Raw genomic sequence first — 25,948 nt, forward strand, 5'->3', positions numbered from 1 at the left:
TCAATGCTAATATGCTAACAGCTATAACGTGATGGTTTGTCCATTCATAACATACAACCATTCATGTTATAACATTTGATTCATTACTGTATTGAGTCACTTAAAATCTAACACTATATACGGCTTTTTAATCTCTATAGACCATTACGTTGGTGAAAATAGTGGCAAAGCATTTTAATATTTTTTTTTCTTCCAGTATTGTTTATCAGGACATCCTACATTACCCTGCAATGTCCTCAAGTTCAAATCCACCACTATTATGCTGGACTGTGGGCTAGACACCACCTCTGTCCTCAACTTTCTGCCCCTGCCTCTGGTGCATAGGTCAGTGAACCCTGGTCTCTCTCATATCAGCATCAAAAACATGCATCAATCTTTTTTCTTTATTTTTTCCAGTCCAAGGCTCTCTAAGCTACCTGGCTGGGTGTCCAAAGATGGTACAATAAATCTGGAAAAGGTAGAGATTTTAGTAAAGATTTTTTTGGTAACTTTTTATGCAATATATGATTTAAAACATAGTATAAATTAGTAGCAAGAAAATAAAAGAACTGATCTTACAAAACTACACAATTCAAAGTTTTCTATCAAAATATTTTCTTTTAGGAATTAAAGGAGTGTGCAGGAAGGGTATTCGTGGACTCACAGCCAGAATTTTGTCTCCCTGAGGTAACAAGTCTACTTTGCCTTACATCTGTGTTGCTGGATATTGATCTGTAATGTCTACTTTTCTACAGAGGGAACTATTAGAACTTTCTACTATTGATGTGATCCTGATCTCTAACTATCACTGTATGATGGCCCTGCCCTACATCACTGAGAACACTGGTTTCACTGGGACGGTGTATGCCACTGAACCCACGCTGCAGATTGGCAGGTATTAAAGTATCTTGCCTCCTCCATTTACCCCCGTCCTCTGCTGCCAATTTATCTCTTTATTCACTGCATCTATAATTCTACTGTGGTCTTTTTTAGGCCTCTTGACTAACAGCTCTAACATCAGAAATATGTATACATGTATTTATTGTACTCTTGTACTCTTTTTTAATGTGAACCACCCCTCTTTGATATCTTCATTCAGTGTTATATCCATTCTCATCACTCCCTGAGAGAACTTTATGTAAATAAAACTGCTTTGTGCAGACTCTTGATGGAAGAGCTTGTTAACTTCATGGAGAGGGTCCCTAAGCCACAGTCTGCCACCTGCTGGAAAAACAAGGAGATACAAAGGTAATCTGGTTGGAATTTTGAAAGTATAAAACCTATATTTGCCTGTATTTATTCTAGTGTGTACATCTATTATGTAGTCATTTACTTTCTGTGTGACTAGACTACTCCCTGGGCCACTGAAAGATGCTGTGGAAGTGTGGACGTGGAAAAAGTGCTATACAATGCAGGAGGTCAATTCTGCACTAAGCAAAGTTCAGCTTGTCGGTTATTCTCAAAAAGTGGTAAGATGATCTTTAGAATTGATATTAAAAAGATTGGGATGCAATTTGAATGTATGTTTTATTCTATTTGAGATTTGAACCTGTTGCTCAAGCCATGAGTAAAATAGCTTAAGAAAGTTTACAAAAGGGAAAAGATTTTGATGCCAGTTCAGTTTTTCATTTATGTAAACAGGCCATTCTAGTATATTATTTTATTGTTTCTGTTTCTGTGTTTTGCAGGAGTTGTTTGGTGCTGTTCAGGTCTCCCCTCTCAGCTCTGGTTATTCTTTGGGCAGCTCCAACTGGATCATTCAGTCTCATCACGAGAAAGTGTCCTATGTGTCTGGCTCCTCTTTGCTCACCACACACCCACAGGTGAAAACAAAAACAACTGCACACCGATTAAGTATCACTAAATTACAGCCATTTTGTACTATATCTCAACATTCTGTTAACCATTATTCATCAAGGGGAAACCTGTTGACTTATATAATCTTTTTTTAGCTTGTCCTGGTTAAATAAAATAAACTAAACTACTATTAATTCTGCATGTTTGTACAGTATGCCCCAATAGGTCCACTCAAATAAAAGTGTTTATAGACGTTTATATCACAGACATGGCTGCACACACAGGCATGCTTTTCACGCATAAAAAATGTAATTTATTTGTTTTTTCTTGTTCAGCCGATGGATCAGAGTTCTCTGAAGAACAGTGATGTTTTGATTCTGACAGGACTCACACAGATGCCAACGGCCAACCCAGATGGCATGCTGGGAGAATTCTGCAGCAACCTTGGTAAATGGATACATCAGTACATAACGACATACAACACAACTGCCATAAACTATGTACATTGGTACAGTCAGACCATATCCAAAGTAAAATTTCAATGTTAATTTTTTGTGAGATGAAATAGTGTAGTTAATATTAGCATGAAATTACAGTTCAGGTCTGTCTAAAAATGATAACTAACTATTTTTAACATAAATCATCAGTTTGAAAGTCCCTATACATTCATAATAGGATCAGGAGAGAAACCTCAAAAACTGAAATTTCATAACAATTATATTTTTGTGTCAATAACAAATAATGCCACAATATGCTAATAGGTTCATATGTTACTCCTAATACATTTTACAATGTTAATAAGAAGTTCTTTGCACTTTACCCAAGAGTACTTACTTATGAAATACCTATCTTTCACATGTGTAGCTATGACAATCCGCGCTGGAGGAAACGTGCTGGTGCCCTGTTACTCATCTGGAGTCATCTACGACCTGCTCGAGTGCCTGTACCAGTTCATAGACAGCGCCAATCTGGGAACCACACCTTTTTACTTCATTTCGCCCGTCGCCAACAGCTCACTGGAGTTTTCACAGATCTTTGCGGAGTGGTAAGAAAACGCATCTATATTATACTGAGAGACCTTTTTGATTCCCAATTAAAATTAGTTATCATGGTTGCTTAATTGCACAATAGTAACATGTAATGGACAAAATGATAACATTGACATAAAAGAGTAAATAATAATAAAGTATTTACCGTAAGTCTTATATAGTCACGCACACACACCACATTCATACTTAGGTTGGTAAAGTGTCTTGCCCATGCACACAACAGCACTGTGCACAGATCAGAGATGGCATTGAACTGTTGACCTTTGGGTTTGTGTTGGAGCGCTCAAACAAGTAAGCCACTATGTAAATCCTCCATAAATGTAGATGTAGATATAGTAGACATAGTACCATATAATACTATGTAAATGTCATATCAAATGTTAAATATCGTCTTTTTATTGCAGGCTTTGTCATAATAAGCAGAGCAAAGTGTACCTCCCAGAACCCCCATTCCCTCATGCAGAGGTATTGTATCATTTATTAACATTAAATATTAGTCTTTAATTTTATTTTTACAAGCAGAACAACACAACAGAATGCATAGAAGTTGTGTTGCTGTGTTGCAGTTAATCCAAACGAACAAGCTGAAGCACTACCCCAGTATCCATGGCGACTTCAGTAATGAGTTCAGACAGCCCTGTGTGGTGTTCACGGGACACCCGTCTCTGCGCTTTGGAGACGTAGTCCACTTTATGGAGCTGTGGGGAAAGTCCAGCCTCAACACCATCATCTTCACTGGTAAAACTGTCCATAGTTTAATTAATCACGTGTATTCAGGACTTTGGATCAAAAAAAGACCTACATTACTGATTATGAGCACAGGATTTATCCCTGAAATGCGTAGGCAAACGGATGATCGTCAGTCTTGATTAATCACATCAAGATGAACTAAATTAGTATTATAAATGCTACAGAGGATGATTGTTAAGAAGGCTTTTTTCCCCAATACATTTTTATGAAATTGTGTAGGCAAATGTCTGTAAAACATGCACGGACAGGTTGCTAATATAACTGGAACATGAAAGGCAGTGTTTCCATGTGGCCTCTCTAATTATAATTGCAATATTTCTTCTCATATTAACATTAAACAATATCTTTATTTTTTTGATGTGATGATTTTTATAGAACCGGACTTTAACTACCTGGATGCCCTGGCCCCATACCAGCCTCTGTCCATGAAGTGTATTTACTGCCCCATCGACACACGCCTGAACTTCCACCAGGTTTCTAAACTGCTCAAAGAAATCCAGGTGAGAATTGGACTTTGGTCTACTTCTTTCTTACATTTTGTGCATAGAAGAAATGAAAAGTTATTCCACAATTTATTTGTTTTAAATGTCTTTTTTGATAAGATTTTGTTATTCTTCATTCAATATAACAGCACAAATGTAGCATCTACTGGTTTCTTTGTCTAACATACTGTTTATTTTGGTCAAAGGCATTCTGTTTTTATTTTATTGTCCAAAAAAAGTAATAATTCATGAAAACTGTTGTATGTACTTTAACACTCTTTTTATGAATACCTGAATATAGATTTATCTTTTCATATTACCCTGTTACAGCCCCTCCATGTGGTGTGTCCAGAGCAGTACACTCAGCCCCCTGTGTCTCAGTCCCATCGCTCAGACCTGATGTTGGAGCTGCAGCCTCCTCCCATGCCCTACCGGCGCTGCTCAGTGCTAAACCTCCCCTTTAAGAGAAGATATGAACGAGTTTATATCATGCCCGAGGTCTGGTACACTTTCACTTACACTACCAGTCAAAAATTTGGACTAGTGTTGTCATGATACAAAAAATTCAAACTCTATTTCGATACTAAGGAATACACTCGATTTTCAATACAGATTCCAATACCATGATGATTATAAAAAAACTTTAGATGATAAAATGTGATTTTCAACATGTGGTTCTATACTTGTTCTGATATAGCTCAAGATCATTCTAAAGCTATTCAGGAAAGTTATCCATTCCATATGTGCTCATTCATAGTTTTGATGTCTTTAGTGAGAATATACAGGGTAAATAGTCATGAAAATACAGAACAAAAAACATGAAATTAATTACTGTGTCTACCTTTTGACTGGAAGTGTATATATATCAAAGTTCAGTCTGGGTACTTGTTGTCTACTGCAAGTAAATCTATTAACCGTGTTCTTTCCTAGTTGGCAAACTCCCTGGTGCCGTGTGAAGTGAAGCCTGGTGTCTCCGTGGCGACAGTCTCCGCTGTGATTCACTCCAAAGACAACAAGCACACACTACAGGTGCAGGACTGATTTGGTTAAAATGACGGTTTAATTTTTACTTTTAGAAGGGCATAATTTACCCTAGATTAGTTTTGTATCAGCATTTCATAGATTAGGGAAGCTCAATTCACCTGAAAGAAAGACAAAAGCAATTACTAATTTTAGCAAGAAAAAAGTAAAATATTTGATGTTATATATTGTCTTATGTTATGTACTTAATACTGACAGAGTATATGTGATTATTTTATGTAGGTCAACTAAATGAATATAATGGGAGGACAAATATAAAACAAATCAAAAGTATAGAATAAATTTGACCATTATAGTTTTTATTTCCTCTTTGCAGTCAGTACCCAAGCCCCCTCCGGCCCCGCCCAGTAAGAAAAGGAAGCGTGTTCTGGAGGAACCTCCGGCCTCTTTGAGTCCCAAAGCTCTGCTCAGTGGAGCTGTGCCTCTGGAAGGATTTCTGGCCACGTTGCAAAAGGTCTGACTTATTTTATGCTGGAAATCTATAGATGAATGTGTGTGCAAAATATATGGGTGTCACTAAATAAAATTTTCTGTTAAAAGTTTGTCAACATTGTTTGTACATGACAAACAATAGGGAAGTCTTTAGATTTCTTATATCGACATTTACGAATTAGCATTCCTCTTGTATATGACAGTTTTCTGAATGATAAAATGTAACATAAATGTAATTTATAATGTAATGTAATATTGAACTCTTTTATGATATGAAAAATGAGTTACTTTTGCAAGATGTAACTGTGCCGTTGGTTGTCCTTTTTATCATTATGACCTGCTCATTACATCTTTTGAATGATGAAAAGTCCTCAAAATTTTAGAAGCTTAACAGTATTATCACCAAAATGTACATTAGCGCTAATCATGTAGATGGCCATTTCATCAATAAATGGTAGAAAAATATATAATAATACAAATAAGGATGACACAACGACACGCATAAACTAGTGTATAAGATTGTTTAATAATATAAAAAGTTGTTCTCTTGTGGCAGCATGGTATTACAGAGGTGAAGGTGGAGGAGACCACAGAGGGGCACATTCTGCACCTCCAGGAGCAGGACACTCTGATCCAGCTGGACGAGGACGGGACCCACATTGTGTGCGACAACAACGAGCCTCTGAGGACCACCCTGAGAGACCTGGTGCTGCGCTTCCTCCTCAAACTCTGACCAAAACATCTGATTTTTCTGGATTAGAGATGGTTAACCTTAACATAGACACTTGGCTAAACCACATCTTTGGCAAACTTGACCATGATCCTGGTTCTTCTTGAGACATCATCCTTCTTTGATCTGGAAATGGGCCCCCAGGTTGCCCAGGGTTACATCCAAGAATGGCTCAATTGTAATGGATATCTAATATCAAAAGCCAAAAAAATGAGTGATATATGTAGTCACATTTGTTCCCCATCAAGTTTTCATTCTATTTTATTGTCTCAAAATAAATATAAATGTCTTTCAATGTTTTCTAAACTTTTCTAAACAATACAGACTTTCATTGGTATTGAACACAAAAATAGTCAAATTTCTTTCTCCAAGGCTGAACTCTTCTCCAAGCATGCTCCACATGCTTTTATAATTGGCTCGTGACCTCTTGATTATAAAGACCTAATTTACATTTGATTAATTGCACAGCCCTACCTTCCATTATCTTTTCCTGACTCCCAGTATTTGCATAATACAACTCTGTTGGTGGGGGATGTTATCCAAAACTAGAACTTTGAAATATACAGAGAAAACAAAATATACCTGGTTGGTAGTAATAAAGTAACCCTGAACCTTGAAATTCATTTTGTCAACATCACCCACCCCTCCCTTCTCATAATCAGGATGTGGATTGTATAAAATGTATACACCCTCTTGTACTTCTGTCTACATTTTGTATATAGTATTTTGTAATAAAAACAATTGTGTGAAAGTAATGTACTTTTCATTTAAATGTGCTAAAAAGGAACTTTAAACTGGCAGGTAGTGTCCTGTATTATGTTGAGAAGTTTCAGATGGAGCAGGGTAGGATACTTAATATTTACAATTTGTGCACACCACAAACAAACTTTTGTGTCAAAATATTTAATAGTGCCCAGGTTTTTTACGTGCAACTAAAATACATTTGATAATAGACTTTACATGTACAATAGTTTACAGTGTACTACATAATAATACAACTGTACAGCAGAATCAGTTTTTATGTGTTCTAAAAAAATATGTCCATTTGTATTCTGGGAGGTGTACTCTTACAACAGGGACACATTTGGATGTAGGTATAAACATTATTGTGTAGTGGTTAAGTAATATAGTTGAAGTTGTGGTTGTAGTCCTTTGGTTTTGAAGTAGATACAGTGAACAAGGCAAAGACTTAAAATTATGTAGACAAGGCTAACCTGACTGACAATGTAAAGAATGATTTTAATAACCTGCACCTTTGAATATATAAAAAAATATATCTTAAATAAGGTGAGTGAAGAATTATGTTAGAAATTCTGTAAACATTAAAAATATAGTATAGAATTATTGTCAGTTATGAGGCCACAGAAACCACTATTTTAGGTTAATATTTCTGTCAATGCAAGTGTGACTTAAAAGCTGTCAAAATTGGGGCTTTTTAGCTGATTCCACGCACAAGTATTGAAAAATACAGGACTATTCCTTTAATAACACACACAATTAACAAAGACCATTAATGTCACAAAATATAGCTTGTTTTCAGATTCTAGGTGATGTTACGCTTTTGGATGGGGGAGAAAGGCAGTATTCTTGTAGCCTCTATCGATTATGCGGCAAGTTCATATGAAATATTGAAAAAAACAAATACTAAAATTATAGGTTGAAGTTCTGTAACAAGATCCATTATCCCTATATATTATCACTCCATCTAGACCTCAAAATCAACAATCTGCCATCACCTAAATTTAATGTTGTGTCATCTCATTATAATGTTTACCTGTTTTGTGATGTGAACAGGATTATCACCCCTCAATGTCCTTGTGTCTCTGTTTCCTCAAATGTCTCTTATTGTGCCTTTACTTTGATTCCTTCTCGGCGTCTACTAAAGCAGAGCTAATGCCTAGCTTCTTCAGCTCCTCCACTAGATCTCCATTTTGGTGCATTTGGAGAAGGATGTCACAGCCTCCAACAAACTCGCCGTTGAAGTAAACCTGAGGGATTGTGGGCCAATTGGAAAACACCTTGATGCCTGAGGAAACAAATGAGAAGTGGTAAGATTTGATTAATAATTACATTCACTTGAGATACTTATGTATATGTGAATGCAATATTTGTATCACAGTTCATATCACTCTGACGTAACATAAATGTGGAAAATGCTCTTATTCTTTTTGTTTAAATGTTTCTAAACAAGCTGATATCAGAGGTGTTCTCCAGATACCTGCATCCTGCATACCTGCATACAGAAGATTGAGTCGATATTTTGTTCCGAATTGCCCCAGTCTCATGAGTCTGACACATACAATCCACATGATACAATTACACCAGAGGTGTGTCCAAACAGTCTCCTCTCTTCATAATATGATTCAAGTTGTTTCTTTTAGAAGCGACACCAAAAATAATTTACAATGTCATCATCGTCCATGCTGACAACCTTCAGCCTTGAGTCAAATTATTTGTATTATATATTTGTATATAAGGAACAACAAAAGCCCAGATTCTTTATATGTTGCCAAGTCACTGCTGTGTGTAAATGTCACTGTCAGCAGATTCTGCCTGTCATCATGAGACTGGACTAACTCACAGGAGGCTCTGTGACTCAACATTTCCTTGTTCCTTACGGTCACACAATGTTGCATATTTTCAGTGTTCTATTATGGGAAGAGACAATATGTCACAATACAACTGTGTGAGAAATGTAGTCTTTATGTAGATCACAAAATATAGTTTACCATTTGTTTTATTTTTTAATTGTTCTGTGGGATACCGATCAATGTACTTAAGGAATAACAGCATCCAGAGCTCTAGCCACCTTTTCCTGATCATAATGGCAGTAATATTAGTCTTAGTCACATTTTAAAATTGGTTAGTTTAGTTGAATTTGTGGCAGTACTTCCAAAAACAATGCCCTTTCCATCTTTAGAAACAATTTACACTATTTAGTTTTATGTTTATATCTTGGAGGGATTACTCATTATTGCTTTTTGCTGACAATCTATATCTAACATTTGTTTTCATTCACCACGCCCATTGCTGTTTTGTACTGATAAAACATCTATCTCTCTAGGCCATCTCACAAAATGTCAAAATGTCAAATGCTTTACCTTCATTATAAAAACATATTAGTATCACAAAGGTCATAAAGGTGGACAAACAGACTGAAAACTGGTTTCTACAAACACTGGGGGTCAGGTAAGGATAATGGAGTTAGCTTACTTGTTGCAGCCATGGCACAAATGGTATCTAGGTTAACTCACCCTGTCTCAGATCCTGGTCTTCCAAAACGTTGTAGGCTGCGTAACTGTCCACCCCGTGCATTCGTAGGATCTGTACCACGGCATTGCTAAAACCACACATGGGTTGAGCCGGTGTCCCCTTCATAAACACCACAACTTTGTCCTTCTTCACCATTTCACCAAGGTCTTTCTGAATGTCTGAACTAGCCGCGCACAGGAGCCGAGCCGAGGCCAAGCGCACTCCCCCGTCCACCGGTCTGGAGAGGAAAAAGGCCGCTGATCCGGACCGCAAACACCGTCCCGCCGTCCACATTAGGTTATTCATTTTATATGGTGTTATTAAATCCAAAGAGACAAAATAAAAAGGAAGAGGAGGTCTAAATTTACTACAAGGGTGACGCCAGCGAGCGCTTGTTCAATACTCGGAGCACGCTGTACGAAAGGGGCGGGACTATTTCTTATTGGCTAATCTACCCTTCACTCATGAACGTTATACGAATAATCGTCAGTAAACTGTTTTTAAAATGTTAAATATGTTCATAAATATATATTATTTCTACAGATTTCCTGCTATAAATGTTTTTTTTTTAATTGCGAATTTATTGAGTACAAATGTGGAAGTAGAAAAAGGGGCGGGCTCAAGCTGTTAATGAAAAAAAATAAAATAAGGAAGTACTTTTGTAAAATAAGTAATTAACACATACTATAATTTGCCAAAATATATAATTATGGTTTAATTTGTGGTTTTATTTGTTCATAAAAATTAGTATTTCTAGTAGACTCGTGATCAACATAAGTACTTCCGGAGCATCACTGAAACCGGAAAACGATTTTTTGAAACATGGCGGCGGACACGCAGAAGAACAACAACAAAGCTGGAAAACCGGCTAAAAAGGAGCCTCAGCCGCTCATCATTGCCAAAACTCCGGCAGAGGAACAACGATTAAAGTTAGAAAAGTTGATGAGAAACCCCGACAAGCCTGCTCCGATCCCAGACCGACCAAAAGAATGGAATCCAAGGGCCCCGCCAGAGTTTGTTCGGGACGTGATGGGCTCAAGTGCCGGGGCAGGCAGCGGTGAATTTCACGTTTATCGCCACCTTCGCCGCAGAGAGTACCAGCGACAAGACTTTCTCGACAAAATGTCTGAGGTCCAAAATAAAAACGAAGCATATCTGGAAAGGTTGGAGAAGAACAAGCAGGCAGCGGAAGAGAGGACGGCTAAACGGAGGAAGAAACGAGAAAAGCTTAAGCAGAAGAAGCTAGCGGCTAAGAAAGCTAAACAAGAGCTTGACAAAAATGACGGAAGGGACGATGATGAGAAAAGTTCTGATAGCAGCGAAGGAGAAGACCACGACGAGGAGCGAGAGGCAGAGGATGATGCTGAGGTCCCAAGCTTCATCATGGGAAAGAAATGACTTAAAGGACAAATTGGCCATTGAATGGACAAGGCTAGGGGCCAGTTTCTAGGCTGTAGTCATGATTGGGAATTATTGTATTTTTCTGCTGGCCATTTAAAACTTCGCTGAAATATTTTTTACATTTGCATTTTTAGGTTTGTACCATTTGAGGCCAAAGCAAAAGCTTATAAGAGGAGAGTACAAGGCTGAAGCTGTCACAGATGTCAGAACATTCACTAATCTAATTGGAGCAAGACACTGCCTAGTTTAATAGGCAAAAATAAGTTCCCCTCTGGACTTGATGCATTTGTTGTCTAAATTAAGAACATTTACAGTTTTAATAAAAATGTCTTAGATATGTGATGTTTTTGTTTTGTTTGGCATTATTGGGATTAACCATTTCATGATTTTATTCTTGCAGCCTTGTTAAGTAGCTCCTTGCACATGCTGTTGCTGGTGGGTTCCTCAAGGCTGCAGAAATCATACCAAGGAATGAAAAGGCGTGACTTCTAGAGACTCGGGAGCTTCACGTGCGATGTTCCTTGAACAGAACAACCCCTGCTTTCCACGGTGGTGATGGCCTTTTAACTGTAGCCATGACCTTTCTTGAGGCAGGCAGAATAAAGGTCAACAGCTGGATATTGTCTGGATCAGGGGAAGCGTTTCCTGTTAGACACTGTTGGCTGTCACAAATGTTTGTTACACAATAGTAAAAACCCTAGTGATGTGAGCCAATTTGTAACAATTCATACGTAAACAATAGATTAGTAATGTTGAAATTTCAGCAGTCTATGTAACTAAAGTCTAAGACTTTTGAATCTTTTAGACAAATGCCACATATTTGATGTACTAACGGCATCCGGCGCAAGAGTGGGTATCAGTGCAAGATATGCTAGTGTCCAACTGCTGCGCAAACACGTCCTGCTTCAATGTGCTGGCAATTTCATAATTTACCTTGCTCCCAAGGAAACTGACAGTGCAAGATCTTCATTGCAGTGATCTTGTAATTAAAGTTAACATTTCTGGTAGATGGTCTGCTACTATACTGGTATCTCCATGTTGTTGGAGTTTAGTTTTTAAAGTATTTTTTGAGGAATTAAACTTGAATACAGGCAAGTAATAATGCATTAATGTGGAATATTCCTTCTCCAGCTTCTGTAAGCAGTCCAGTGGGTACAAGAAGAAAATCAAATTTATAGAATGAAAGACACAGGTAAGATCCTGAATTAAAAGATGAGAGAGACGTGACAAACAATTAAAATGATTTTATTTAGAAAGGTTTTTCTTTCAAATTTTCTAAATCAAATTCTAATATAGGGCTACCAAAATAAAGTTAAACAAGACAACAAAATTTAGGAATATATATATATATATATATATATATATATATATATAGGCCTAGGAATAAAACAAAAGCAGTTTAAAATTACAGTGGTGAGCAGACCATCTTGGGTGTGCCCAGGGGTGCTACCACATACTCACCTCAGTGGACACAGCAAATGGCAGAGCAAAATGAAAAGTGCATAAAACTAAACTCGTGATCCCAGTGCACCAAATCACATGCAAAGGTGGGGGAACCTCACCAATGTGCCTAGCCCAACCACCAGAGGGCACCCAGCATCGCTGAATCAAAATAAAATTATTAATTAGACTCCAGTTGGGATGCAAAAACAATGTGCAGAACTGAGTGCAAAACAGTTTACAAGACACAGTGCAAAAACAGTTTACAAGACACGGTGCAAAAACAGTTTGCAGAACTCGGTACAAAAAAAACCCAGCAGGTTTAGCCTGAAAAACAACAAAATCTGTTAAAAAGGCTCACCTGTATTACATCCTTTTCCCTTACAACCAACTTACCACCCTTCAAAGCCCAGCAGGAATTAAACCGGATTAATGAAAATAAATTAGATTAATTTAGAATTTAAGCCATGTATTAAGAGCCTCTTTCCTACCGCACATTCAACCCAAGCCAAGGCACAGCAGCGGACAGTGTGGCAGCAGCAAAAAGTGCCATATTGGGAACAGATGGCTTAAATAGTTCTTAACTAGGAGGGTGGGTTCAAGGGTGGAGCCCACAGTAGTGCTTTCAAGGACAGCAAGGGAAAGCAGACAACCCCACTACACTAAGATCCACAGAAGGAGTACCCCTCAGACCCATTGTATGTAGTGTTGATTCTATCACATACAATGTAGCCAACATCTGAAGACAATCCTGGCTCCTCTGGTGGGCAACACAGAGCACCATATTGAGAACACAGCAGAATTTGTAAGCAAAATCAAGCATCTTCAATTTCAAGTCTCATTTGATGTGACCTCTCTTTTCACGTGTATTCCCACATCAGTAGCAGTGGAGGCAGCGAAGAGGAGGCTACTGCAGAATACTAAGCTAAAAGAGAGAACTAAACTGATACTGGACCAAATCTGCAAACTGCTGGAAATTTGTCTTAATGCCACATATTTCCAGTTTAGCAGAAACTTCTACAGGCAAATCCACGGCTGTGCCATGGGCTCACCTGTCTCTCCTATCATGGCTAACTTATACATGGAACAATTTGAACAGGAGGCTTTGGCCTCATTTCCAGGTACACCACCCACACATTGGTTTTGATATGTGGATGACAACTGGACTAAAATAAAAATTCAAGGTCTGGAGCCTTTTACTGCACATATTAATGCTGTGGACCCAAACATCAAATTCACACGGAAAGAAGCCAAGGAGAACAAACTGGCCTTTTTAGATTGTGCAGTAGCTATAGGAGAGGACCAGCGACTCCAGGTAGATGTTTACAGGAAGCCTACACATACGGACCAATACCAGCTGTTTGATTCACACCATCAACTGCAGCACAAACTATTATCTGTAGTTATCTGTACTCTACAACACAGAGCTCAAGTGGTGCCTACAAACACAGAGGGAAAAGTAAAGGACGAACAACATGTGGAGAAAGCCCTCTCTGCTTGTGGATATCCAAAATGGGTCTTCAATAGATCGAAGAGAGCTAAAAAACAGGAGAACACGGAATCTGAACCTAGAAGGAGAGGTGTTACCATTCTTACACTGCAGGTGTGTCTGAAAAACGTCAGAGAATTTTCAGACAGTATGAGATTCCTGTCTATTTCAAAACCCACAAACACTTGTTGTGGGTTTTGAAGAAGAAGAATTGGTTCACCCTAAGGACAAAACCCCAAGCCATAAACAAAGTAATGTAGTCTACTCCATTCAGTGTAGTGAAGAGTGAAGTGAGCGTTACATTGGAGAAACTAAACAGCTACTCCATAAGAGGATGTACCAACACCGGCGGGACAGTTCCTCTGGACCCCAGTCCGCCGTACATCGCCATCTTAAAGCCACTAACCACTGCTTTGAAGACAGTGAAGTTCAGATCTTAGCCAGAGAAAAAAATGGTTTGAGATAGGAGTTAAAGAAGCTATTTTTGTTAGGAAAGAGAATCCTTCCTTAAACAGAAATGGGAGCCCGAGACATAATCTCTCCCCCATCTACAAGTCCATCCTCAGACCCAGAACAATGAGAACAATAGCAGGGTCGTTAAGGGCTGAGTCTCAGCTGAAACTGGAAACAATAGCTGTTTACAGTTTCAGCGTGGTTAGCCCCTCCCCTCAGATAGATATAAGGCAGTGGCCACCAGCATCTGACCAGAACTGAAGAAGTGGCTCGGATGAGCAGCGAAACATCATCACTCCTACAACGATTTGTGCAGTTGACAGATTTGAACTTCGTCGTTTGCTGAAGATTAAGGTTAAACACCCTGAACATTTGCTTAACAGGCTGGGTCTATACTGCTGAAAAGGGTAATCTTGTTTACAGAGCTCCTTTCATTGAAAGTCTTCTTAGAGATAACGTGATGTTGCTGCTTCACTATATTAGAGGATTTTTATTATTATTATTTTTTAGTATTATAATACAAATACACAACCAATTAGGCTACATGCAAAATATGTACATAAAATTACAACTTACAATAAAATATTTTTTTCTGTCCCAGCAGACAGGAGTATTTTATTATAAATTAAGTATATATGCTTGGTTTATAAGTTTAGTTCCACTCTAAAATGGTACGTGATGATAAATGAAAAGAAAACACTCTTTAATCAGACAGAATGTTATTTTCAACATTACCATTTTTATATTACCACATGGCCCTATATCTGTGTAATCCAGGCAGGCTCCATAGTGGTCCATCATTTATAAAGGCAATATACTGTAAAAGCTATAAAACAGAACTTACATGGCGGTCATCGAGGAACGCTAAGACCTTGGAAATGTTGTTGAGTCTGAAAATGCGATGAGAGGAGGATCTGAACCTGTAAAGCTGAGAAGAGATTTGTGGTGAATAAAAGAAAATCACTAAATTTGACCAGTGGTGGGACGTCAGGGTCAGCAAGGCCTTCTCTACTGGGCTAAACATGCTCAAAAATTGAATTTATTTTATTTTCATAAATATGTAAACAAAAATATTCTCTATTCTCTGTTCTCTTTATGTCATATTATATCCACTTCATTGAGTGGCTTCCAATGTTGTTTAATGTGGTAGAGTTTTTATCCAATTATATTTCAGCTAGTTTGTGTACGCAAACTGGACATAAAGTAAAGTACTGGGTTTAGTTTATTTGGGTTTTTGTGCGTTGTAATAAACACAACATTTAAAACATCTATTTTGGACTTAAATTTCATAAGAAAATGTTAAATTCTTTCTTGTTGACAATGCAAGAATTAAATTTCAAGTCTAAACTTTAACATTTCCACAGAATGCAATCTAGAAACATGACGACCTTGTAAAGCAGAGGTGTCCTGGTGTGAGCAAGTATCATTTTTCTCAAGACTGTTTTGAACTGAGGTACCAAGGTAAGATCATGTCACATTTCTCTAAATAAGAATCAGTTTTTATGTGGAAAACCTAACACTGTAGACTAGTTCAGAAACATTCAAAAATGATCGTAATAATCAATACATGAAATTTTAGGAACTAACAGAAAATCCACATTTCTTAAACCTGCTTGTTATGGTGCTCAACAGTGACCACTCCGGTTCTACAATTACATTTCTCATACATTTTTCCCATAGTCTTTCTAAAAAAGTAATATTAAAACCATAAAATGTATAATTTTATTTAAAATCTGTTTATGAAACTTTATAAACTGCAAAGTTGTTGAATCTTGCATTTCAGATGGTATGAAATACAGGTACATTTAATTCTACCCTAGTATTTAAATATTTTGTTTTCTATCTTTACATTTTCAGAGGATGGAACAGGATGTTGGGCGGATGTGGACTGCAACAAGCGCCTTTATGGAGTTTGTTTCATCATCTGTGAAAATAATGAAGAATAATAGAGCTGCAAAATCAGAAATGAACGGAAACAGAAATGTTGTTTTTTGGAGGTAGTCACCAGGAATCATTTAAAGAGCTTTGGTGACAGAAAAAATGTGCAAAGTTCATTATAAACAATCAATTAAAGGATTAATTAAAACAATAAAACATTGATGAATTCAGTGCGTAATGTTGCCTTTGTTTGACTTGGGTTTCAGAAAGATTCTCAATAGAGTATACCATAAACTGTATATAAGCTATTTACATTTCATATTCATGCATTTGTTTTTTTTATTTTTATTTAATTTTATTTATGTATTCATTTCATAAAATATAAACCAAAACATCAAAAGTGTTGCAAAGTGAAACATGCAAGAATGAGTAAAAAGGAGCAAAAAAGTAGAGTAATATGTTATCTGTCCTCTTTTCAGTTTCCTTATACTTAAAGTGGACTGCATTTGGGCACTTTGGGTCTTAATCTGAGAGCTCCTTTTACTAGACTCATGCTGCCGCCTATAGGACAAATTATGTAATAAAAGTCTACCTTTCTTTGCCCCTCAGTAGAGAAATTGCGTATATCATGACAAATATGTTGCCCAGTACTTGAATCACATTTTCTTGAACTTGATCGAATGAATAATACTTTACGCAGACCTGACATTCATGCACTTCACATGAACAGGGCAATGACAAGGAGAAAGGGATTGTAGTGTTTCAGGATACAATTTCTGAGCTTTGGTAAAATGCTGAATAATCACATTTTGTATAATACTTTTCCAGCTTCAAGGCTCTAAAAACACTTTACATCAAGGAACCACTCACACATTCACACGCACATTCATACACCAGTGTACACAGACACTGGGGCCCAAGGACACAATGACAGTATTCATCTGTGGGAGCTGGAATTGCACCGCCAGCCTGTGGGCCAGCAGATTTAACCGCTCTACCAATTTTTTTTATGTCGAGAGCGGGATTCAAACCATCAACCTTCAGATCAGAGGACAAACACTACCGACTGAGCTCCTTCATCTTACCCCTGCATAAAAAAGCAGTACATTTTTTCTCAAAGTTGATACATATTTATACTGATTGAAAGCGTGAAGCTGCATAGTTTTATTCTTGTTTAGTCCTGTATGAGTTCGGGATTATGCTTTGTCATTTTAAGAACATATTTCCCCATATTTAAGGTTGAGAAATTTGGGAGATTCACAGTTTAAATAGGCTGATGTGTCATTCAAATAGTAGCTCTTTATTAATCATAATGTCTTTTAACAGGTTCTTTGGTCGATTTCTTCAATTCATAATTTTAAAATGCACTGTGTAACTTTTCTGGGGGAGAGTGTGCCTCCTTCTTATCTATAGTGAGTTGTTCTTGTTTTGCCAGGAATGTCCCACGGCATGACATTAAACTTATTTATCTCCATGGAGACCAGCAGGTGATGCTACACTGCTAAGTTACAGGTCAGGTCTGTGGACACTCAAAACTGTTCACAGCATTTTTGAGCAGTAAAACACTTGTACATGCCATCGTGGTGAATATTCCGGGCACAATACATCGCCATGGAGACAAGCAAGTGGCAGCAAAATTGCACAGTGCACCTTTAATTTACGTTATACTAGCAATTTGTTCCTCCTTGTGTGGATACTTTGAAATACATTTTTACAACCGTCAGTCTGCCAAGGGGGATAAACTTGCTGAGTGCGGGAAAAGGGGGGAGCCTTTGCATGTTCAGGCAGGACACACTTTGTCTCACTTTGCCATTTCAACAGTTGAATTTTGTGCTGTCAACGTTCTCATCTGTATCATGGATTAGATGGGAAAATGTCAAAGCAGAACACTCAAGGTAAAGTATACAACATAATCTTATTACATATGTATTTGCACTGTTGTGGTTTAAACATGCTTTTGTAAATAGATGGAAGGAAGGAGATACAGAAGCGGACTTTTACCAGGTGGATGAATGTGTACTTAAGCAAAGTAAGTGTTCTCTCTTTGTTTTTGAGACTCGCATTTAATATTATGTGAATGTGAACTTTTCAAATATTTTTTTGTATCTGTTTGCTAATGTGATCTGACAATCCTCAAAGTTAGTCGTACATACATTGTCACATATCTAAAATACTTTAAACTTACTACTTAAATAATCAGCCTGATGTATTTGTATTTCATGTTACTACTGAATACACTCATTCAACGTTCAACATGGCAGTATATTTACATAGGTACATATCACTGGATTTACTCCTGTATCAGACTAGATCCCTTTTTTATAACAAATCTATACAGGAAACCATGGAATTTCCCAAGTTTCACAAATAGTATATGTCTTTCTGCTAATCAATGTTTTGAATGTTTTTAGCGGGACCCTCCAGCAGAAGTTCACGATCTCTTTATTGACATTCAGGATGGGAGGATACTCATGACTTTACTGGAGGAGCTGACTGGCTGTACACTGGTAGGTCACAATAATGGCTCTGATGTAGCTTGTATTGTGGTTGCTTTGGTCACTGTAATCTAGGTTGGTATAGTTTAGTTTGTGATGGGGCTGTCCTGGACTGTCAACAATCAGCTATAGCAAAGTATTAGGTTTAAAACTATAATGGGAGTGCTGTTTCCTGCATGTATAAGGATATTTTTGCAAGTAAATTTTACAGTAGATACTAGATACAAACTCATATGAAAAAAGTGTACATCATGGGTAAAAGTTCCCCAAAGAATACACAAGATGCTTACATATAAATCAGCCATGTACATCCTTTTTTATTTTTTCTTAACTTATTTTCTGAAGCTATTACTGTATGTGTTAGATGAACAACCCAAACAGCAACAAACTGTATTTATACTACAATCCCAATTCAATGACATTATAAAACAGAGAAATATGTAAACAGTAAAGTTGAAAAAGTTACAAACTACTCTCATGAAAGAAGAATAATACACACAAACCACTATAAATCATCAATAGAGTGAAACAAATCTATTTGAATACACTGTGTACTATGTCAGATCCAGTGGCGGGCTGTGCATTTCACCCCTGGGCCTTCAGTGACGTCCCACTTACACATTACAACATCACCTCAATATAGACCCGTCAAGCAACATTTCAGGGGCATATGAAACCAATAAGCATTGCATTCACAATTAAGAGTAGGAAACTAAGTTCACAGATTCTGTCAAAAATGTAAAATAAAAATGCGATTTAAAGATGCCAAACAAAATACCACCAAAATTAGACTATGTGAGCTTAAACAAGTCTGTCCAATAAAACTGCACAATGTCGCCGTTTCATATAAAACACCAACCAGACAATAACAGAACAAACTATTAAAAAATAAGTAAACAGATTATTATTATTATTATTATTATTATTATTATTATTATTATTATTATTATTATTATTATTATTATTATTATTATTATTATTATTATTATTATTATTATTATTATTATTATTATTATTATTATGTCCAGTTTGCATAGGACCTTCTATCTAGCCCTGGAGAGCAAAATCGAGATGGCTATCTGGTTGGCTACACACAAACTAGCTGAAATATAATTGGATAAAAACTCTACCACAATAAACAACATTGGAAGCCACTCAGTGAAGTTGATATAATATGACATAAAGAGAACAGAGAATAGAGAATATTTTTGTTTGCATATTTATAAAAAATAAAATAAATTCACTTTTCTGAGCATGTTTAGCCCAGTAGAGAAGGCCTTGCTGGCCCTGATGTCTCAGCACTGGTTAAATTTAGTGATTTTCTTTTATTCACCACAAATCTCTTCTCAGCTTTACAGGTTCAGATCCTCCTCTCATCGCATTTTCAGACTCAACAACATTTCCAAAGCCTTAGCGTTCCTCGATGACCGCCATGTAAGTTCTGTTTTATAGCTTTTACAGTATATTGCCTTTATAAATGATACCTTCATATTGAGAAATATTGTTCCTTATTGTCTAACTCAGGTAAAGTTACAGGGAATCGATGCCTCTGCAGTGGCCGATGGAGTGCCCTCTGTTGTTTTAAATCTCATCTGGAACATCATCCTCCATTTTCAGGTGTCTTATTTTCCCATCATGAATCATTATGAGATTTACATTGATAACATGGTCGAATAGTTATTGACAATGAATGCTGCCACTGTGCTCATGAGCAAGACACTTCACTTACTTATCTATCTTGCCTGCATGAACATCAAAATATGTTTGACCACCAAGTCGCCTTTTTATATAGCGCTTTTCCAACTTCTAGGCCCTCAAAGTGTCCATTGCACTACTGTTGAGTAATATGAGCAACGCGGGCTGAGAATATTATACGACTGTTTGATATATTAAGTACATTATCAACAGCAATATGGTTACATTATGCTGCAGGAGGTTTATGTTTATGTTCGCTATAAATCCTATATAATATAAAAAATGCTTGCCCTGTTGGGTTGTGGTGCAGGTAAAGGAGATGACAGGAGGATTACGCAGGCGCTTGTCCTCCAGTCTCTTTTCTTTATCGGCAGGCAGTGATCTCTCAGAGCTCACAGACGAGTCGATACCAAACTCAGGCCGAAACACTGCAAAAAGCCCCAAGTACAACAGGAAAACCATCAAGAGTCTACTGCAGTGGGTCCAGAGATGCACCGTCAAGTGAGTGCTACATAATACTGACTCTTTCATAGCACCATTGTTTTGGCTGAACGGTCCTATACTATTTTTGATTCTGATCTAGTGCTGTAACGAGCAGTACAAGCCATAAGTCATAGTATATATAGGACGTAGGGCTGTTAAAAATATCGAAAATCAGATACTAATTGATACTAAAACTAATATCGAAAATAGATACTCATTTGAACATGTGGTAATATAAAAGATGGCAATGTTGAAAATAACATTCTGCCTGATTAAAGAGTGTTTTTCTTTTGAAATATCACAACGGTACCAGAATCTGTATTGAGTATCGAGCCTATGCCTTAGTATGAAAATCGAGTTTGAAATTTTAGTATTGTGACAACACTAATGGGAAGTCTCTGTACATTTATATATATATATATATATAGTCTCGAAACATTTTAGTTTTCATTGACATAATTACTTTTGTTCTTTTTTCTTTTTTTGTTGCTGCACTAAACCGACATGTTTTAACTTGCGTTCATAAAACACATTGAGAAACAGTTGACTACACAATAGGAATTTAACAGCACAAAAGCGTGGTAATAGATTAGGACAAAAAGTGTGTCTTAGAAAAGGATCTATATATTGTGATGTATATAAATCCTGTATTGCACTAAGGAACCGTCCTGCAACAATGCAATAACTTTATTTTATCAAATCTTACAGTAAATTTGATTGTATTTTAGGTTCGGGGTTGATGTTCATGACTTTGGGAGGAGCTGGAGAAGCGGCCTGGCCTTCTTAGCTCTGATAAAATCCATAAACCCGGACTTGGTGGACTTGAGACAAAGCTTCAACAAAGACCCAGAGGAAAACCTGGAGCAGGCCTTCAGGACAGCCCACCAGAGCTTGGACATACCCCCTCTACTGGAGCCTCAAGGTATGACATGTACTCATATGAATATACAGTAATTATCTTCATATCATGCACTTTCTGAACATCTGGTTGGGGGGTGAATGATTAACCCACTGCACCACCATTATCCCTTTAGATATGATGTGCAGCTATCCAGATGAGAAGTCCATCATCACATATGTTTCTATGTTTTTGAGGCATTGTCCAGATATAGTTGAGGTAAGTTGTAAGTTTAATTCTTGTGGTGGAATGTAACAGTACACAGTAAAGTAGTAAAGTGCTGTACTTAAGTATACATTTTAGGTATCTGTACTTTACTTAAGCAGATTTTAAAGTGGATACTTTTTACTTTTACTTCACTACATTTGAGAGTAGGTATGTGTACTTTTTACTCTACTACATTTTTTAACTGTACTGAAAAGTAAAAGTATTATTTATGTCTGAGACCTGAGGCAAAGGCTGAGGGATTTATTTTAACACATTTGCAAGCAAAAATATACAAATAAAAATAGAGAGGAAAAAACTCCCAAACAATCAAAATTCTGCTAAAATCTTTATCAAAATCACTACATTTGCAACTTTAAAAGACTTCAACTTCAACAGGGACTTTAATACTTTTACTTAAGTTGATTTATTCATCTTTTACTTCTACTTGAGTATTTTTTTTGCTCCAGTATCTTTTAGTTAAGTAACAAAATGGAGTACTTCTTCTGTCACTGTTTAATCCATACTGTGGAACATTCCAGACTAAGAAATAACATCTCCACTGAAACACTTGTAAACTTTAAGACTTTTTTGTTCCTTTGGGGAAATTACGTGGTTATTAGGTCAATAGTGTAAAACACATAAAAACAAATGGGATTATTACAATTTATAATATGTAAAAATACCCTAGGTAGAAATAAAAAATAAAAACAAAATGTAAATTTCAGAAAAACAAAATGGTTATTAGGCTAAAAAAAACAAACTATTTCATTGTTTTCCATTACAGGATCTATCTGCAGCAGCGACCTCTCCGCACATCTCCCAGTTCAGATCTCTGGAGACTCTTGTGGATAGAGAAGATGTCCAACCTGTGTTTACGAGTTTTGAGACAAGCCACGAGCTGTTGCTATGGAAACGCTGGGCCCGACGCTCCTCCAACTCTGCTCTGCAAAAGAAACGCAAATCTTCAAGCGCCCTGCAACCTCCCAGCCCTTTAGACGCCAATGTGGTCAACCCAGAGATCCATTCATGGCTGGATAAATCTGTGGATCGGGGATACAGTAAAACAAAAGCTAATGAAATTCTCTTTTCACTGAGTTCAGAGGAAGGAATCTATAGCCTGACCCCGCTAGATTCAGATGAGGAGGATGCCTACAGCTACATTTTGGACTTGAACGAAGATGTGTCAGAAATTCAAGCTAAAAGACAAGTACTAAGAGTAGAGGAGGAAAATGAAAAAATTAGTCCGATCAGTGATAAGGAACAAGATGAGTTTTTCACAAATTCTTGTAACTGTGAGTCAGATGTTCAAGTTCTAATAAAGGATTTGAATGGAAAATGCAAAAATATGCCAGCAAATGTTGACCAAAGACAAACTGGTACATTTGAAAACGCTGAGTTGAAGAAAAGAGCTGAAAAAGAGCCACTCAAAAAGCAAGTAGAAGAAATATCTCAACAAACAACAAGTCTGGAATTTGACAATGCGATTGAATTTCAGCCTCAAAGTAATCAAGATTGGGAAGGAAAGAACGAAGAAATATCGGCAAATATTGAAAATGAAGAAGGAACTGACAACACACAAGATGTTGCTTTGATCATAGAATGGCTTGAAAAAACACAGAATGAAGTAGGTTGGGCAAAGAAGAAGCCTACTGAAGATCAATATAACAAGAGTGATGGATCAGAAAATAAACTGCAAACGCCAAATGTTTCGATTGCAGGCAATGAATATGTAGACACAAAAACTGCCTCTTTTATTGAAAACCTGGAAGAATATTTGAAAGAAGCAAACAATGAAAATGAATGTGAGAGATTTGGACATAAGGACATAGTCAGTGAGATAGGACCAGGCATTGACACAAAAAGGCACGACGCCAAAGGGAGCGTAAATGTTTCAAAGGCCACCGACCAGAATGGAGACACGTCTTCACGTTCAAATAAAACATATCAAGCAGCATCATTATCAAGGTACGTTATACTTTTATTTGATCAATTATTATGAGAAAAAAAGGTTATGTCTAAAATGTGTCTTGTCTTTGCAGTGAAAAGAGAGTCCTGGTTCAGTCAGTGGCGCCTTCTAGTGGTATAAGCCGGGTTGAGCTCCACATCCTCCTGTTTCTTTCGATGATGCTATACTGTTACTTCATTGTACGTGAAATTACCGGTTATTAAACATAAAACAGAGCGAACTGTCATCTGTCAACTGTAATCCCTCAGTCGTCCAGGTCTGATCCACAGCAAAAGACGAAGTTTAAATCTGTCAACTGGACAAATTGTTGTAGGAATGAAGACGTTTCGCTGCACATCCAAGCTGCTTCTTTAGTTCTGCTCAGATTGCTGGTGGTGTCACGTAAGGCAATCCTTCCTTAAACAGGAATGGGGGCCTGACACATAATCTTTCACTGATCTACAACTCTATCCTCAGACCCAAAACAAACAGGAACAAAGAGAACTATAGACATCCATTGCAAGTTGAATAGGGTCGTTAAGACTGAAACTGGAAACAATAGCTGTTTACAGTTTCAGTGTAGTTAGCCCCTCCCTTTAGATCAGACATGTGACCACCAAACGTGACCAAATTATATTAAAATAGGTAATGGTAAACCTTATTCAAAGTTTTTCTGCTGCGTTTATTTAACTGAAATTTAATTAATGCATTTGGGAAACAATTTGTACAATGAGCCTTGCATATTCGAGCTTTGCTACATGTTACAGGCCAAATCTCGAATGTAATATATACACATATGTATCCTGGCCCGGCCCCTCTGTCAAATTTTAGGACCCATTATGGCCCATGTGTCAAAAAGTTTGCCCACCCCTGCTTTAGATAGATATAAGGCAGAGTCCACCAGTAATCTGACCAGAACTGAAGCGGCTTAGATGAGCAGCGAAATGTCTTCACTCCTACAATGATTTGTCCAGTTGACAGATTTAAATTTTGTCTTTTGCTATAGAGTAAACAGTGGTCAGAACGTTGTCTAGAATCAGAAAGCTGAAACCCATTAAAGTAATTCAAGTCAGTCAGCTTGCATACTATATTCTGACCACATGAGGGCAATGCAACCTAACAATGGAAATACATGTAGCAGCACTATGCCTCATAATCTCTGTAAAACCAGTTGATTAATCATCAGCTGTATCCAATCACAGCTCAATCTAATCAAATTTAATGAGATTTGTGACATTTGAGGTTCTCTTCCTGCTTCCGAATTCACATATTATTGGTTCATCTTGTCTTTTGTATCTCATGTTATCAACAAGTGTGTGACATTTTGATGATTTTTGATTAAAATTTCACTTGATGTGGTTTGAATCTCGCTCTCTGCATACAAAATATAGGGACAGTACATTGGGGATTGGGGACTGACTGGAGATTGTTGTATAAGGTTGAAAGTCCACGTTGAGTATTAGATGGGGAATCATTGTGTACTGTTCCCCCGTACTCTCTGCCCACACCAGCTACCACTCAAAAATTCTTAGAAAAGAGAAAAACTTAGTTGCAGTTGTTTGCTGGGACTTAGACAAGCGGTCAAAAGCTCAAACCAAAAGATCAATACATTTTCATCACCAAGCAAAAACACGCTTCCACAATGGCAATGCAATCAAGGCATATTATCAACAAATAGATTGCATGATGAAATTGTACGTTTGAGGATGGATGGGCTTGAGAAATCAGCAGCTTTAGATTAGTTTGCACTAGCTCAATATGTGATCCTGTATGACCTAGGACCTTTGAGCTTGTCATTGACCACTTCACTGGCCTCTCTCCAACAACCAGGGCCTCTATGCAAACTGCAGAGGGCTATATTTGTCTGAAACATGTGCATATCTTTTTATTTACTTAGTTTTTGCTCATTTCAAATTTTTTGTGTGCACTATACAACTATTCTACCGTTAGTCTCCATGGAGATGTTATTTGACACTTGGCATGGGGCGATACTGAAATTCGGTGACACGGTTATCACGGCTAAAATAATAGCAATTAACGATTATATCATGG

General features: G+C 37.2%; 4 protein-coding genes and 1 non-coding gene across 6 annotated transcripts in view; 4 read left to right on the forward strand and 1 right to left on the reverse strand.

Moving 5' to 3' along the window:
• Positions 1-7,009, forward strand: part of ints9 (integrator complex subunit 9) — a 205,423-nt gene extending 198,414 nt beyond the window's left edge. For both annotated transcript variants that reach the window (XM_055232322.1, XM_033990467.2), the window contains 16 exons: positions 197-324; positions 397-457; positions 604-666; positions 735-874; positions 1,141-1,227; positions 1,328-1,448; positions 1,668-1,802; positions 2,112-2,223; positions 2,641-2,821; positions 3,230-3,290; positions 3,392-3,563; positions 3,951-4,075; positions 4,388-4,555; positions 4,988-5,086; positions 5,415-5,552; positions 6,087-7,009. In XM_055232322.1, coding sequence (XP_055088297.1) covers positions 197-324; positions 397-457; positions 604-666; positions 735-874; positions 1,141-1,227; positions 1,328-1,448; positions 1,668-1,802; positions 2,112-2,223; positions 2,641-2,821; positions 3,230-3,290; positions 3,392-3,563; positions 3,951-4,075; positions 4,388-4,555; positions 4,988-5,086; positions 5,415-5,552; positions 6,087-6,263 — 1,968 coding nt within the window. In that variant the 3' untranslated portion in view covers positions 6,264-7,009. The remainder of the gene's footprint in view (positions 1-196; positions 325-396; positions 458-603; positions 667-734; positions 875-1,140; positions 1,228-1,327; positions 1,449-1,667; positions 1,803-2,111; positions 2,224-2,640; positions 2,822-3,229; positions 3,291-3,391; positions 3,564-3,950; positions 4,076-4,387; positions 4,556-4,987; positions 5,087-5,414; positions 5,553-6,086) is intronic.
• Positions 7,010-7,147: 138 nt separating this feature from the next.
• glrx5 (glutaredoxin 5 homolog (S. cerevisiae)) lies at positions 7,148-9,926 on the reverse strand. Its single transcript, XM_033990470.2, has 2 exons — positions 9,515-9,926; positions 7,148-8,286 (listed from the first exon to the last, which is right to left on the reverse strand). Exons 1-2 carry the CDS (start codon positions 9,816-9,818, stop codon positions 8,114-8,116), a joined length of 477 nt encoding a protein of 158 aa, XP_033846361.1. The 5' UTR covers positions 9,819-9,926; the 3' UTR covers positions 7,148-8,113.
• Positions 9,927-10,315: 389 nt separating this feature from the next.
• On the forward strand, positions 10,316-11,145 carry prkrip1 (PRKR interacting protein 1). Its single transcript, XM_033990469.2, has one exon. It carries the CDS (start codon positions 10,335-10,337, stop codon positions 10,908-10,910), a length of 576 nt encoding a protein of 191 aa, XP_033846360.1. The 5' UTR covers positions 10,316-10,334; the 3' UTR covers positions 10,911-11,145.
• A 161-nt stretch (positions 11,146-11,306) lies between these two features.
• On the forward strand, positions 11,307-11,586 carry LOC117393301 (small Cajal body-specific RNA 13). The gene has a single exon (XR_004543140.1). It is a non-coding gene; the product is annotated as a small Cajal body-specific RNA 13 (non-coding RNA).
• Positions 11,587-17,981: 6,395 nt separating this feature from the next.
• On the forward strand, positions 17,982-25,292 carry clmnb (calmin b). Its single transcript, XM_055232321.1, has 10 exons — positions 17,982-18,068; positions 18,141-18,202; positions 18,585-18,680; positions 20,019-20,102; positions 20,193-20,285; positions 20,674-20,864; positions 21,575-21,768; positions 21,881-21,963; positions 22,736-23,916; positions 23,991-25,292. Exons 1-10 carry the CDS (start codon positions 18,047-18,049, stop codon positions 24,118-24,120), a joined length of 2,136 nt encoding a protein of 711 aa, XP_055088296.1. The 5' UTR covers positions 17,982-18,046; the 3' UTR covers positions 24,121-25,292.
• Positions 25,293-25,948: the final 656 nt, after the last annotated feature.

This window comes from Periophthalmus magnuspinnatus, chromosome 24, assembly GCF_009829125.3.
Source record: "Periophthalmus magnuspinnatus isolate fPerMag1 chromosome 24, fPerMag1.2.pri, whole genome shotgun sequence".
Classification (NCBI taxonomy): Eukaryota; Metazoa; Chordata; class Actinopteri; order Gobiiformes; family Gobiidae; genus Periophthalmus; species Periophthalmus magnuspinnatus.

Bases quoted from the DNA above. Each gene is read 5' to 3' on its own strand.
- prkrip1 (XM_033990469.2), top strand. From the start codon at position 10,335: ATGGCGGCGGACACGCAGAAGAACAACAACAAAGCTGGAAAACCGGCT.
- clmnb (XM_055232321.1), top strand. From the start codon at position 18,047: ATGTCAAAGCAGAACACTCAAG. The intron at 18,681-20,018 runs GTAGGTCACAAT...ATCTCTTCTCAG, and splicing joins AGCTGACTGGCTGTACACTG to CTTTACAGGTTCAGATCCTC. The intron at 20,865-21,574 runs GTGAGTGCTACA...ATTGTATTTTAG, and splicing joins GTCCAGAGATGCACCGTCAA to GTTCGGGGTTGATGTTCATG.
- glrx5 (XM_033990470.2), bottom strand. From the start codon at position 9,818: ATGAATAACCTAATGTGGACGGCGGGACGGTGTTTGCGGTCCGGATCA. The intron at 8,287-9,514 runs GTGAGTTAACCT...TTGTTTCCTCAG, and splicing joins AGACCAGGATCTGAGACAGG to GCATCAAGGTGTTTTCCAAT.